This window comes from Pinus tabuliformis, chromosome 5_2 (assembly GCF_031772625.1).
Source record: "Pinus tabuliformis cultivar Carrire ecotype Pingquan chromosome 5_2, CPIR1, whole genome shotgun sequence".
In the NCBI taxonomy this organism is placed as follows: Eukaryota; Viridiplantae; Streptophyta; class Pinopsida; order Pinales; family Pinaceae; genus Pinus; species Pinus tabuliformis.
In genome coordinates this window covers 638,576,211-638,587,764 of record NC_142306.1, presented here as the reverse complement: position 1 = coordinate 638,587,764, position 11,554 = coordinate 638,576,211, and the positions used below count along the sequence as shown (strand labels likewise).

The following is an 11,554-nucleotide window of genomic DNA, read 5'->3' as shown; positions in this document are numbered from 1 at the left end:
TTTTACATCCACATTTACGTTTCATTTGTCTCCATTTTTCCCATCTCATTTTGCACCATATTTTGCGTCATTTGTTTCATCCAATTTTGCATCATTTTTAACACCATCTCTTGCATCTAATGTTACATCATTTTGAGCATCGAAATTTGCATTTATATTTGCATCTTATGTTGAGTCATGTGTTGTGTCCACCTTTGCATCTTATTTTGTGTCTAATGGTACATTCAATTTAGAGCCATTTTTTACGTCTACTTTTGTATTTGTTTTTGCACCAAGTTTTGCATCCAATTTTAAGCTATTTTATGTCCCTTTTTGCACCATTTTTTTGCGTCTACTTGTGTCGAATGTTGCACCATTATTTACACCAACTTTTTCATCCAATTTTGCATTTTTTTGGTGTCTAGTTTTACATCGTTTTCACCATCCAAATTTGCATCTTTTTTTGCCTCATTTTGTGTCCACATTTGGATATAATTTTGTGTCTGAGTTTGAGCCTAAATTTGCATGTGATTAGGAATCATTTTTTACATCCAATATGGCATCCTTGGTTTCACCTTTTTCAGGCCCATTTTGCATCTTGTTTTATGTCTTTTCTTACATCTTTTTTTTTTTCCTTTTTTGCACCCAAGTTTGCATCCAAAATTTACACCATTATTTGCATCATCATTTGTCATATTAATTTGTAACGTTTTTTGCTTCTTTTTAATGCTCAACTTTGCATCTTATTTTACATCTAGTTGTTGTCTTTTTTTGCATCTAATTTGGTGCCCATTTATGTGTCCTTGTTTTTGCCCAATTTGATATCCTTTTGTATGACATGTTTTGTTCCCTTCTTTGTGTCAACTATTGCACAATTTTTAACTTCTAATTTAAAACACTTTGTATGTCAATTGTTTGCATTTTGTATTAATTCCTAATTTAACATCCAATTTTACTTTCAATTTTGCATCCATGGTTACATCCGCATTTGACTTCTTATATAGAGTATATTTTTCTTTACATATATGACCCCCTTTATAGATTCATAGTGAAATATATGATAGTTTCTAAATATCATTAAAGCAGATATCACAATTCAAAATCATTTGTAAAGAAATTTAAGAGAAATTGACAACATCCATCCAAAAAAATAACAATGTATCATTAACAATTTTCAAAACATGTATAAAATAGCAACATAATACTAATAAAATCAATATTATTTTTAATCAAAACAATTAAAATTCAAATATGATTAACAAATGAAAATATTTCATGAATATCGTTATTCTACGATAAATTAACAACATACATAAATGAAACTCATCGTATGATTACAAAATCAAAATGTCTCATTGATATAGGGTAAATTCACAACACCCATCTAAACATAGCAATGTCATTCTACACAATAATTTCTTCATAAAAAACAATGCATGTGCATGCCTAGCTACCACCACCAAGATCATCCTCATGATCATCTTGACCATCCTCATTACTCTGATCCACATCATCACCAACACCGCAACTATCATCATCATCTCCTCCTTCACCACCATCATCCTCATCATATCCTGATATATGTTGAACATAATTTGGATCATCGTCTTGGCAATCATTACCTATAGCATTCTGACAAAAAAAATCAATATTACATGTTAGTATTAGTTACATAACACAAACGCATGTTTTTGTTATACAATGTTAACCATAAAATGAGGTAAGATATAATATCTAATAATACTAAAAAATAAAATGAAAATATGGTTTAAAAGTATATTGAAAATCCAACTAAGATTACATACCATAGAGTCCATCCAAACAACAAATTCAACCCATCTCTTTTGCTGCAGCACCTCCTTTTCCAAATGATTTGGAGGTCTTCCATATTTTAGTTCCTATCAATCAGTAAATAAGGAGAAATTAGATAACAATGACTTTCTTCTAGTACAAAATTTATTAAAAAAATATCACATGTTTAATATACTTACAAAGGTTGTTATCAGTGCTTTTAAACCTTTCTGGCCACTACGATGAGTGACTTTTGTCTTGGTTAACCTCGCCTTGGATGCCTTGTCCTTAAACATAAACCAATTCAATTTATTTTCACACAAATACATGTCTAAGATACTTATAGGTATTAATACATTCTAAATAATGTTTAATGAAAAATTCAATACCTGAATGCTCTCATTGCCGGCTTTTCTTTGTGCATCCAACTTCTCATATGATTTTACAAGTTCTTTCCATACTTTAAAAGGTATGTCAATAGGTCTTTGTTTCAGTCTTTGATCTTGAGGCATTTTTTTAATTTTTCTTGTTTGGGTAAAAATTTTGGTTAAAGAAAACCGAACAAGTAATTCACATCAATGGCATGGGGACTCTATGGATATGTGTAAAAAAATGGCTATAAAGAAAACATCCAAAAAACATATGAGCTCTCCCTTTGATGGTCACTTGGGGCATATGGCTGGAAAGGAACAACTCCATTTTCGAAAATCAAGGACAATCCTTTCTCAAAGTCCTTCCTAATATTTGCTCCAAATGTCTTAAAATGAAAAACAAAATTCAAACGTTTAAACATCTCCCTTAAATATAACGTTGGACCATAAATTCTTCACTTTTATTGTTATCGGCTCTGGAATGATTTTTCTATATGCAATTATATAATGAAATATGTGTGCACTAATGAAAAAACATTGAGTTTCATTTTTCATAATCACAAACAATGAAAAAAGAATCACGCGTAACTAGCATAATTTTGGAAATTTTATATTTATTAAAAATCTTTAACATGTTTTCCTCCCATATCTCATAAAAAGGTGTGAAATTTTTTATATACTCTCCAATAAGCACTACAACAAAACCAGCGATTTGGAGGTTTTACACTAAGTTTTTCAACATCGAACTTACTAGGGCTTGCACCACCGGGGTTATTAGTAAGAATCTCATGAGGTTTGCATAGCCATGATTATTAGAATCAAAATAGTAGGATTTGCACTAAAAAACAGTTCATAGAGCTTTCCTGCTGGGGAGAAAATCACAAGTTCAACTTCTGCAGTGCAGAGCACCGAGAGCTCGTAAGCTTTCTTCAGCAATCCACCTACGTTTGGAAAATGTAGCCTTCCTACTCGCGATGTTCTCAATCCTCTTCCTCTGTATCTTTCCCCTCACTATTCTTGTATGTCCTCTTTTGTTTTTCCCTCCAAACAAACCCTCTCAAATTGAGAAAGCAGAACAACTCACTCGATGAGAATCCGAATACAATTATCGCTTCTAACAATAACCCAATACGATACCAGAAGTGATTACACAAAACCTCATTAACTCTTCATTTGTTTGAAAAAGAGCCAAGCATATACTTCTGACGAGAGTTTCCGTCTCAAGTCTGGCTCGCACGACGTCGCTTAGTCAATTGCGAGAAAAGTTTTCCACCTGCCTGTCACATTCGGTTTGTCACACTATATATTAAAATAAGGTTGATCATACTAACAATAAGATTGTATAGTTTAAAAGGAGGGCTCTCCTGACTGCATTTGGTTGGTTTATAGAAAAGATTGCTGGAATGTGTAATGTGAATGCTCTGCTAACTGTTTTTTAAGCATTTGGAAGTATTAAAACCCCCTAGGATAATTAATGTAAGACCTGTTAATTAATGTGTAAATATGGCTATTATCCTTGGGCTACCTTAGTTGTTCGTGTTTAGTGATCTGTGGTATTATGACTCATCAAGTCACTATTAAACCATGAGAACCATGCCCAGGCAAACTAGTGTGACATTGTGGATGAGAACCAAAACTAGACTCCTATAACCTCCTTTTTCATCCTTTAAATTGCAGAATTAACTGACTGTTCTAGTAATCATTCTTGAGCACCTGAAGATGTGCACCCTAAATAATAAGAATAATACCCTGTAACATATAAATAGTCCATCCTGTGCATGTAGGATATGCACATGAGGTCCAATAAAATCACTAACCAGAATACCAGGTGTTATTAAAGCCTCTACAGGTTGATATATATGAATGTTACAGTGTGCAGGAGTATGATTCAACTCCATACGAAAATACAAAACATCTGATAGGATTTCCTTATACCTCATAGGCAAACAACCATTGTCCCTTCTATAGATGAGCAGAATAAGTGCTTGGTTCTCTACACTAAATAAAGACAAAGTATAGTACTTATTGCTGACAAAATAGGATTTAAATCGCGGTTCAATTGCTTGACATTCAGCTGGTCACAGAATTGTAGAGTGCATAATCATAAGCGATGTTGCGAGCCTCATTGCTCAAAGTCTAAGGGTCTTGCGAGCCATAATCACAGCCATGTATGGCATATCTTGTGATTATGGCATTTTATGAGGTCAATTCTTGTGAAGACATTTCAGTTTATAATAAATTTTGAACCTCAACAGAGTTTTGGCAAGACCTGGCTGAGCTAGGACATCAACAACACAGCTGATATGAATGACATAATCTAGCCTCAAGAGGGAGCCTCTTTTGTTTCATGACTCTAACAATCTATGAAGTGGTGGAAAGCATAACAACTTCCCCTTGAATATGACACCTAAACTGAGTACAAATCCTAAATGATGCAGCCCTTGGTGCATGTCTCTCAAAGTATCGATATTTCAAATGTTGAAAGCTCTTGTGCCCATTTGATATGCATTCGATTGCAGTTCCCTTGAAGAAAGAATCTTATATAGGTGAGGCCATGGCCAATATGTTAGCCATATCCATTGGAGTTTCCATTGCTTGACAAATTTAGTGTGATCAGTCCCACCATGATTCACATGGGCTTCTACTCAACACTAGTTGTTGCTATTGTAAGAGTCTTCAAGCTCGTTGAACCCATAGTATTGATAAGTGTATTCTTTGGGTCTCTGGTTTTCAAATTCTGCCTATGTTTTCCTCTCAGTATCATTATTTCAAATGCTGAAAGCTCTAATTCCCATTGCTGTGTATTTGATTGTGGTTTCCCTGAAGAAAGAAGCTTATAAAGGTGAGCCTGAGGCCAATATGTTGGCCATATCCATTGGAGTTACTATTTCAGTTTATGGGGAGGCCAAGATGAATGCATGGGAGGTGATTCTCCAGTTAAGTGCAGTTGCATGTGAGACTACCCAATTGGTTCTCATACAAATTCCACGAACATCAAAAGGGATTAAGTTGAATCCCATCACATCTTTGTTGCTCCTTGTTGCCTTGTTTTTCTCAGCACCCCCTGGGCCTTAGTAGAATACCCATTTTTGATAATCAGGGTCTCTTCCTTTGATTTGGATTACATGACATTTTTGCTTGTGCCTTGGCTCTTAATCTTGCGGTGTTTCTTCTGATAGGAAAGACTTCAGCCTTGACTATGAATGTCGCTGGTCTTGTCAAGGACTGGCTGCTCATAACATAATCTTTGTCTGTAATAAATGAAAAGGTTACAGTCATAAACTTGAGTGGGTGTGGACTGGCTTTTCTGGCTGTCTGTTACTATAATCATTTGAAACTTCAAGCTCTCAAGTCCAATGACAACCAACCAAAGTACCTCAGCAGTGCAGCTGATGCCAATGATGAAGGAGAAGGTTTGATAATGACGAGTGGGAGATTCTCAATCAGAGATTCAGAACCAGTAGAGAAAAATCAAACTCAAGCTTCAGGATTAGGTATTTAGATCATTAATATTGTCTTGTGCTAGAGATTACTGTTCTTGGATTGGCTCCTCTATGCCCAGATCAATTTGCAGGGAACAGGCCAGTCATTCACAGTGAAGAAGATAATGACAATATTAGTGTATAATGATGGACAGGATGGTGCCATGGTGCCAACCTAAATCTCAAGTAAGGAGACATATGTTCATTAATTTGTCAAGAAGCATGGCCTACAATTAAATTGCTCTAAGCCTATCACTTCTTCCACCTGTTAAATAAATTGTTTCCTATTTGTTTAGTTGACTATGGTTCTAATAAATATGCTATTGTTTGATGTAAAAAGACAAAACAAAACAAAAAATATGGAAAGTTGTGACCCCATTTTCTAACTACAAATTGAAATCGGATTACCATAGTGACCACCTCTGCTTATTGGAATCAAAAAGGGGGTGGGTTAACCCAATACGATACCAGAAGTGATTACACAAAACCTCATTGACTCTTCATTTGTTTGGAAAAGAGCCAAGCATATACTTCTGACGAGGGTTTCCGTCTCAAGTCTGGCTCGCAGGACGTCGCTTAGTCAATTTCGAGAAAAGTTTTCCACCTGCCTGTCACATTCAGTTTGTCCCACTATATATTAAAATAAGGTTGATCATACTAACAATAAGATTGTATAGTTTAAAAGGAGGGCTCTCCTGACTGCATTTGGTTGGTTTATAGAAAAGATTGCTGGAATGTGTAATGTGAATGCTCTGCTAACTATTTTTTAAGCATTTGGAAGTATTAAAACCACCTAGGATAATTAATGTAAGACCTGTTAATTAATGTGTAAAGATGGCTATTGTCCTTGGGCTACCTTAGCTGTTCGTGTTTAGTGATCTGTGGTATTATGACTCCTCAAGTCACTATTAAACCATGAGAACCATGCCCAGGCAAACTAGTGTGACATTGTGGATGAGAACCAAAACTAGACTCCTATAACCTCCTTTTTCATCCTTTAAATTGCAGAATTAACTTACTGTTCTAGTAATCATTCTTGAGCACCTGAAGATACTCGCCTATACATATTATACTCGTCTAGACATATGATACTCGCATCTCTACGTTTCACTTCTTTACTCTTATCTCGAGCTCTATACATAATCGAAGCTATTCTCTATTATCATAATAGAAACCCCCTCTATTATTTGCATATGTTTCAAACACAAGTATTGAAATAGCAATATCAAGTATGATGGAATTATGTGAAGCTTTAAAGTAGCCCGTGTTGTCATTTAGTTGAAAAGAATTAACACTTATTTGAGATTATTTAGGACATTTAATTCCACACAATTATATATATATATAGTTTAGTCATTATAGTGTTGTGAATAACATTTCAAATGGTACGAGAGCACAATTTTACACACTAGGACCTATGGACCTGCATGCAGTATAGATTGTTAAAGTTATTCATATTAATTTTCTTTAAGCTAACAAATTATTAGATCCCACTGTTGCTCCTAGGGCCCTAGCATAATCGAGTTGTGATGGATAGAACAGGAAAAAAAAAGGAAAAGATAGGGCAACAAATGGTCATTACACATGAAACCAAGTACAAATTACACGCTAATCTGCTCAACAAAGAGAGGGGGATCAGAATAGTATATCTATTAGTGAACCCAAGTACAAATTACATGCCAACCTGCTCAACAAAGAGAGAGGGGTCAGAATAGTATATCTATTTGTGAAGTTATAATCACGATGCAATCATTTCAAAAAATCACTGATATAATGAAAATACTAACTAAACATAGAATCTAGTCGTAATTCAATTTTGAGTGAGGAATCAACAATTTTCCCGAGAGGCAACCCATATAAAGAACGAGAAAAGGTTTTGGTGTGATATTGGTGGAGAGAGAACATGGCTAGGTACATGATTATACTAATCACAAAGAATAGATGCTGAATTTTTATGTTAAGAGTAACACCTTATTATGGTGGAAGACTTTATTACTGTAGCTTGGGTTAGATATTCCTTTGGTAAACTAGGTAATTTTTGAGTAGCAAGTTCAAAAACGTTACCTCTCAAAAGGGTTTACAGAAAGTTAATTGAATGAAGTTAATGCACCCAGTAGACAGAGCCATAGGAGATTGTGAATCTAGATTCACGGGGCTATTGAGATCTCTCACTCGAACATAGAAACGTTTAAAAATATATAAATTTGTATATGGATTGAAAGTTTTTGAGAAAGTTTTCATATACTAATGCCTCGCACCTTGCATTAGGTTCAAGGAGCATGTGTTGCCGAGGAGGCTTTGGGTGGAGGTCATCACAGATCACCTTGATGGCCAATTATTTGAGGGCCTAAGAAAAGTCATTTAGCAGCTGTAGATTTTGGATCATGTATAGGGAATAGGGAGGCACCAAGAACACATGTTCTAGGAGTTTATAGATAATACATAGGAAGGCAGGGACCATCTCTTAAAGCCTACAACATGCAGCAGGGGGCTACATGCCCACAACATGCACAACAAAGCAATGCGTCCACATTTACCGAAATGAAGAAATATGAACAACCTACTACAGAGGAATGTTAGATGTGTGGAGGGACATATTTTTAGAGATATTGCCCATAGGTGTACAGAGGGACAAAATTTGAGCAGAATTGGACAACGGGGAGACATATGAACAGAGCGTATAGGATTCAGTCATCTTAGACAGTCAACTTTGATTATTCCAAATCTGCTCAACCTCTCAGAAGGTTGCAAAAACGAATTTGCATTTTATGACAATCTGCCATACTTTGTAACCATTATTCTATTTGTGATACATTTATCTATAAGCTGGGTCATGTCAGTCAATTTTCAAGTTTTCATGGATGAGTTCAAATAAAATCTCTCATAAGCCTAAGTTTTGGTTGCAATCCGAACCTAGCAGTCAGACAAATCTGTGTCAGATATTCACTCTCCTGCTTGTAGGCCGTGCGTTACTCCAAAGTTATCTTCCATCCATATAGAGTGTATGCAGAGTCCATTACGGATACCGTCAACTACAACAGTCCAACATATAAAGAAACTTTTGATAATGACTATAAAATTCAAATCATAAATGATAAAACTATCAAAATTAAATTTCACATGCAATTTTTCCGAAATTGGATGTTGTCAAATTTAAAATGAGTTTTTGCATCGGTATCAACCCCCAAAACAAGAACCTTCCTTGCAGCAAAGAATACCCACTCACTTTTATAACAGGAACTAAAGACTACAGATATGAAAAACTTTAATAACTGAAAACAGCTTTCGACGGCCCTTAAATGAAACCATCTCTACAATTCTAAAAATATGGAGCAAAAATTATTTTAAAGCAAAATCCCACTCACAAAACCATATATACTGCTACTACGACAAACAATTGCATGGAGAGTATGGAATGCATAAACGACATCAAATTTGCAGTATAACTGAATCTATTTTTCCGAAATTCATAAGAAATGAAAAATGCAATGGGATCTTGTTAAGGACATAGCAACAATGCTTTCTATGAACAATATTTGCTAGTTCAAACCTAAAGAAATCTGCACATAACAAAACTCCACTAAGAACAGATCTGAATCAGGGACTTTAACACCTTGACTTGTACTGGCAAGCACACCAGGTTCACTCTTCCATGAATAACGGTAAACCCACCACAGTCAAGCTTTTCCCTTTCAAGATAGCTAAATTAAGGAACATGAAAAAACCATTTCACTAATTAAACAAGAAAGGATGATCTGGAACTTTTTCCCAATTACCAGTTCTACCATAACAGAAACACTGAGCATGCATAAACCCATTTGCTGGCCAATAAGAAATTACAGGCGGTACCTACTCAGATTTTCCAAGACATCACCTGATATAATTAAAAAAGGATGCGGGTCCATTTATTTGAGCTCGTCTTTTTTTTTAACAGAAACAACTCATTCTTTTTGGAAGGAACGGATCAATCTCCTAGGACGTGTCGCCGAGGGGATTACCACGTATGTGTGAGAGGATGTAAGAAACAACACACTTGGACTCGAACCTAGGCCAGTGGAGAGGTAAACTCTCACCGAGGTAAATAGAACGCAAGGGCAAAACACCCCGCGGGGAGATGAATTATTTTACCAATTTTTGTTCAATAAAAGCAATGCCATTAAATTGTCTTCAATTCTTGTCATATCAGCTAACACCATAAACTGATAGAAAAAGGGTGCATATACACATTGTTTTACAACCCTCGAGTTTCCTTATAAACCGAATAAGCACGATTCAACCCTAATTTTTTTTCCCAAAATTCACACGAACATAATTTAGAAAGGAAAAGAAGGAAACCCTTAGATGGTTGTTTTTTCTCCTTTTCTTCTTAAAATTGACAGAGATAAAACAATTAAAGAAAAATAAAACGCAAGGGAAAAATGAATCCCACTGTGGGATGAATTATTTCACAAGTTTTCTAAACAATGGCAATTTCAATTAATCGTCTGTCTCTTATTTTCCGTCACTTCTTTGAACCAGAAAACTGCATAAATTGATCGAAAAAAAAAGATATAAAGTCATTTTTTCTCCCCTCGCGTTAGTCGAATCCATAGAAATTCTATTCTACCATAATGTTTACCCCCATATTCACATAAACCCACCAGAAACAAAAATAGAGAAACCTTACGATGATTTTTTTGTCCATAGAAACCCAATTCAACCCTGATGTCTTTTCCCAGATTCAAATAACCCCAATTGATAAAGAAAAAAGAGAAACCCTAAGATGGTCTTTTTTTTAAACCTGCTATTCTTCTTAAAATTCATACAGATCAAACTGAAAAATTAGAAATTAAGCAAATTTGCGTACATGGAAAACCCCTCAGACATTGGCAACAGCCAGGGTAGGGCCGCCGAGGAAGGAGAGAAATTCAGGAACGGGCTCCTCTTCGTCCAAAAAGAGATCTTCAGGAACCCTAAACGCGCCATGTGCGCACACCATCGCTACCCCGATCATCAACGCCGAAATGAGCACAGCCCCGATGCTCGTCATAAAGACGATAACAATCGTAAGGACTGTCAAGATTCCCAGCACCTCCCGGTCGCTATAGGTTCTATCGAGCAGAACCAGGGGCTCCCTCCTCAACAGATAAAGGAATATCCAGCCCCTAGGAGAGCAACGAGGAGGAAAAACGAGATAGGGTTGGACAAAAGGCTGAAAGCGAGAACGCCAGAGAGCAGGAGGAGGTAATTCACGCGGAAGTATGTCCAGTTCTTGCGAACCCTGGTGACCACTTCTGCCATGGATGCGGGCTTTGCCAGGGAGTTGCGGTCTACGAGCTCCGACCATGGCCTCCTTTGGGAAAGGGCGTTGTTGGTACCTTCTAAGAGCCCATAGAAGAAAACACGAGCGACTGTCGGCGTCGTTGGCAACATCGTTATTGTAGGCACCGTGTCTGCAGATGACGATGTTGGAAGAGGGCTATAAGCAGCTGCCATTTTCTGGTTCTGGTCTGTATTAGAGTCTGTAAGCAGGGAACTACGTGGAAAAGATCACAGCAGTGCAGGAGCAGAGGCCTTTTGAATCAAAATGTATTATCGGTGTGGAATGGCAACACCAGCCTCATAACAATGAATCTGAATAGCCCAGACTAATTTTTTCATCTTTGGTTTTCACATTGCCCAACGGTGTGTCCTTCGACATTTATGATTTTTATATGTTTAGTTAGTATATATTATGTTGATATATTAGTTAATTATGTAGTCGTAAGAGTGGATGGTTGACTTTTGTGTGGGAAGGAAAACTGAAAAATGGTTTTATGAATTAAAATATCAATATATTAATAAATATAAAAATGGTTGATTATAGTTATTTTCTTTCATTTGCATTTGTTAATGGGATTGTGTTAGGTGGTGGGTGGTGTTAGGTGATGGGTGATGTATGTTAGAAGAAAT

At 36.0% G+C, this 11,554-nt stretch overlaps 1 protein-coding gene and 1 pseudogene across 2 annotated transcripts; both read right to left on the bottom strand.

Annotated features, from left to right (window-relative positions):
• Positions 1–1,310: 1,310 nt before the first annotated feature.
• LOC149160677 (uncharacterized) lies at positions 1,311–2,290 on the bottom strand. Its single transcript, XM_089436758.1, has 4 exons — positions 2,160–2,290; positions 1,971–2,057; positions 1,785–1,877; positions 1,311–1,611 (listed from the first exon to the last, which is right to left on the bottom strand). The coding sequence occupies exons 1-4, from the start codon at positions 2,280–2,282 to the stop codon at positions 1,426–1,428; spliced, it is 489 nt and encodes a 162-aa protein (XP_089292884.1). The 5' UTR covers positions 2,283–2,290; the 3' UTR covers positions 1,311–1,425.
• Positions 2,291–2,580: 290 nt separating this feature from the next.
• LOC149160676 (PRA1 family protein B1 pseudogene) lies at positions 2,581–11,239 on the bottom strand (annotated as a pseudogene). Its single transcript, XR_016261804.1, has 2 exons — positions 10,470–11,239; positions 2,581–8,655 (listed from the first exon to the last, which is right to left on the bottom strand). The product of XR_016261804.1 is annotated as a PRA1 family protein B1 pseudogene (transcript).
• Between the last annotated feature and the right edge of the window lie 315 nt (positions 11,240–11,554).

Bases quoted from the DNA above. Each gene is read 5' to 3' on its own strand.
- LOC149160677 (XM_089436758.1), bottom strand. From the start codon at position 2,282: ATGCCTCAAGATCAAAGACTGAAACAAAGACCTATTGACATACCTTTT. The intron at 2,058-2,159 runs GTATTGAATTTT...TTTATGTTTAAG, and splicing joins CCGGCAATGAGAGCATTCAG to GACAAGGCATCCAAGGCGAG. The intron at 1,878-1,970 runs GTAAGTATATTA...ACTGATTGATAG, and splicing joins AAGCACTGATAACAACCTTT to GAACTAAAATATGGAAGACC.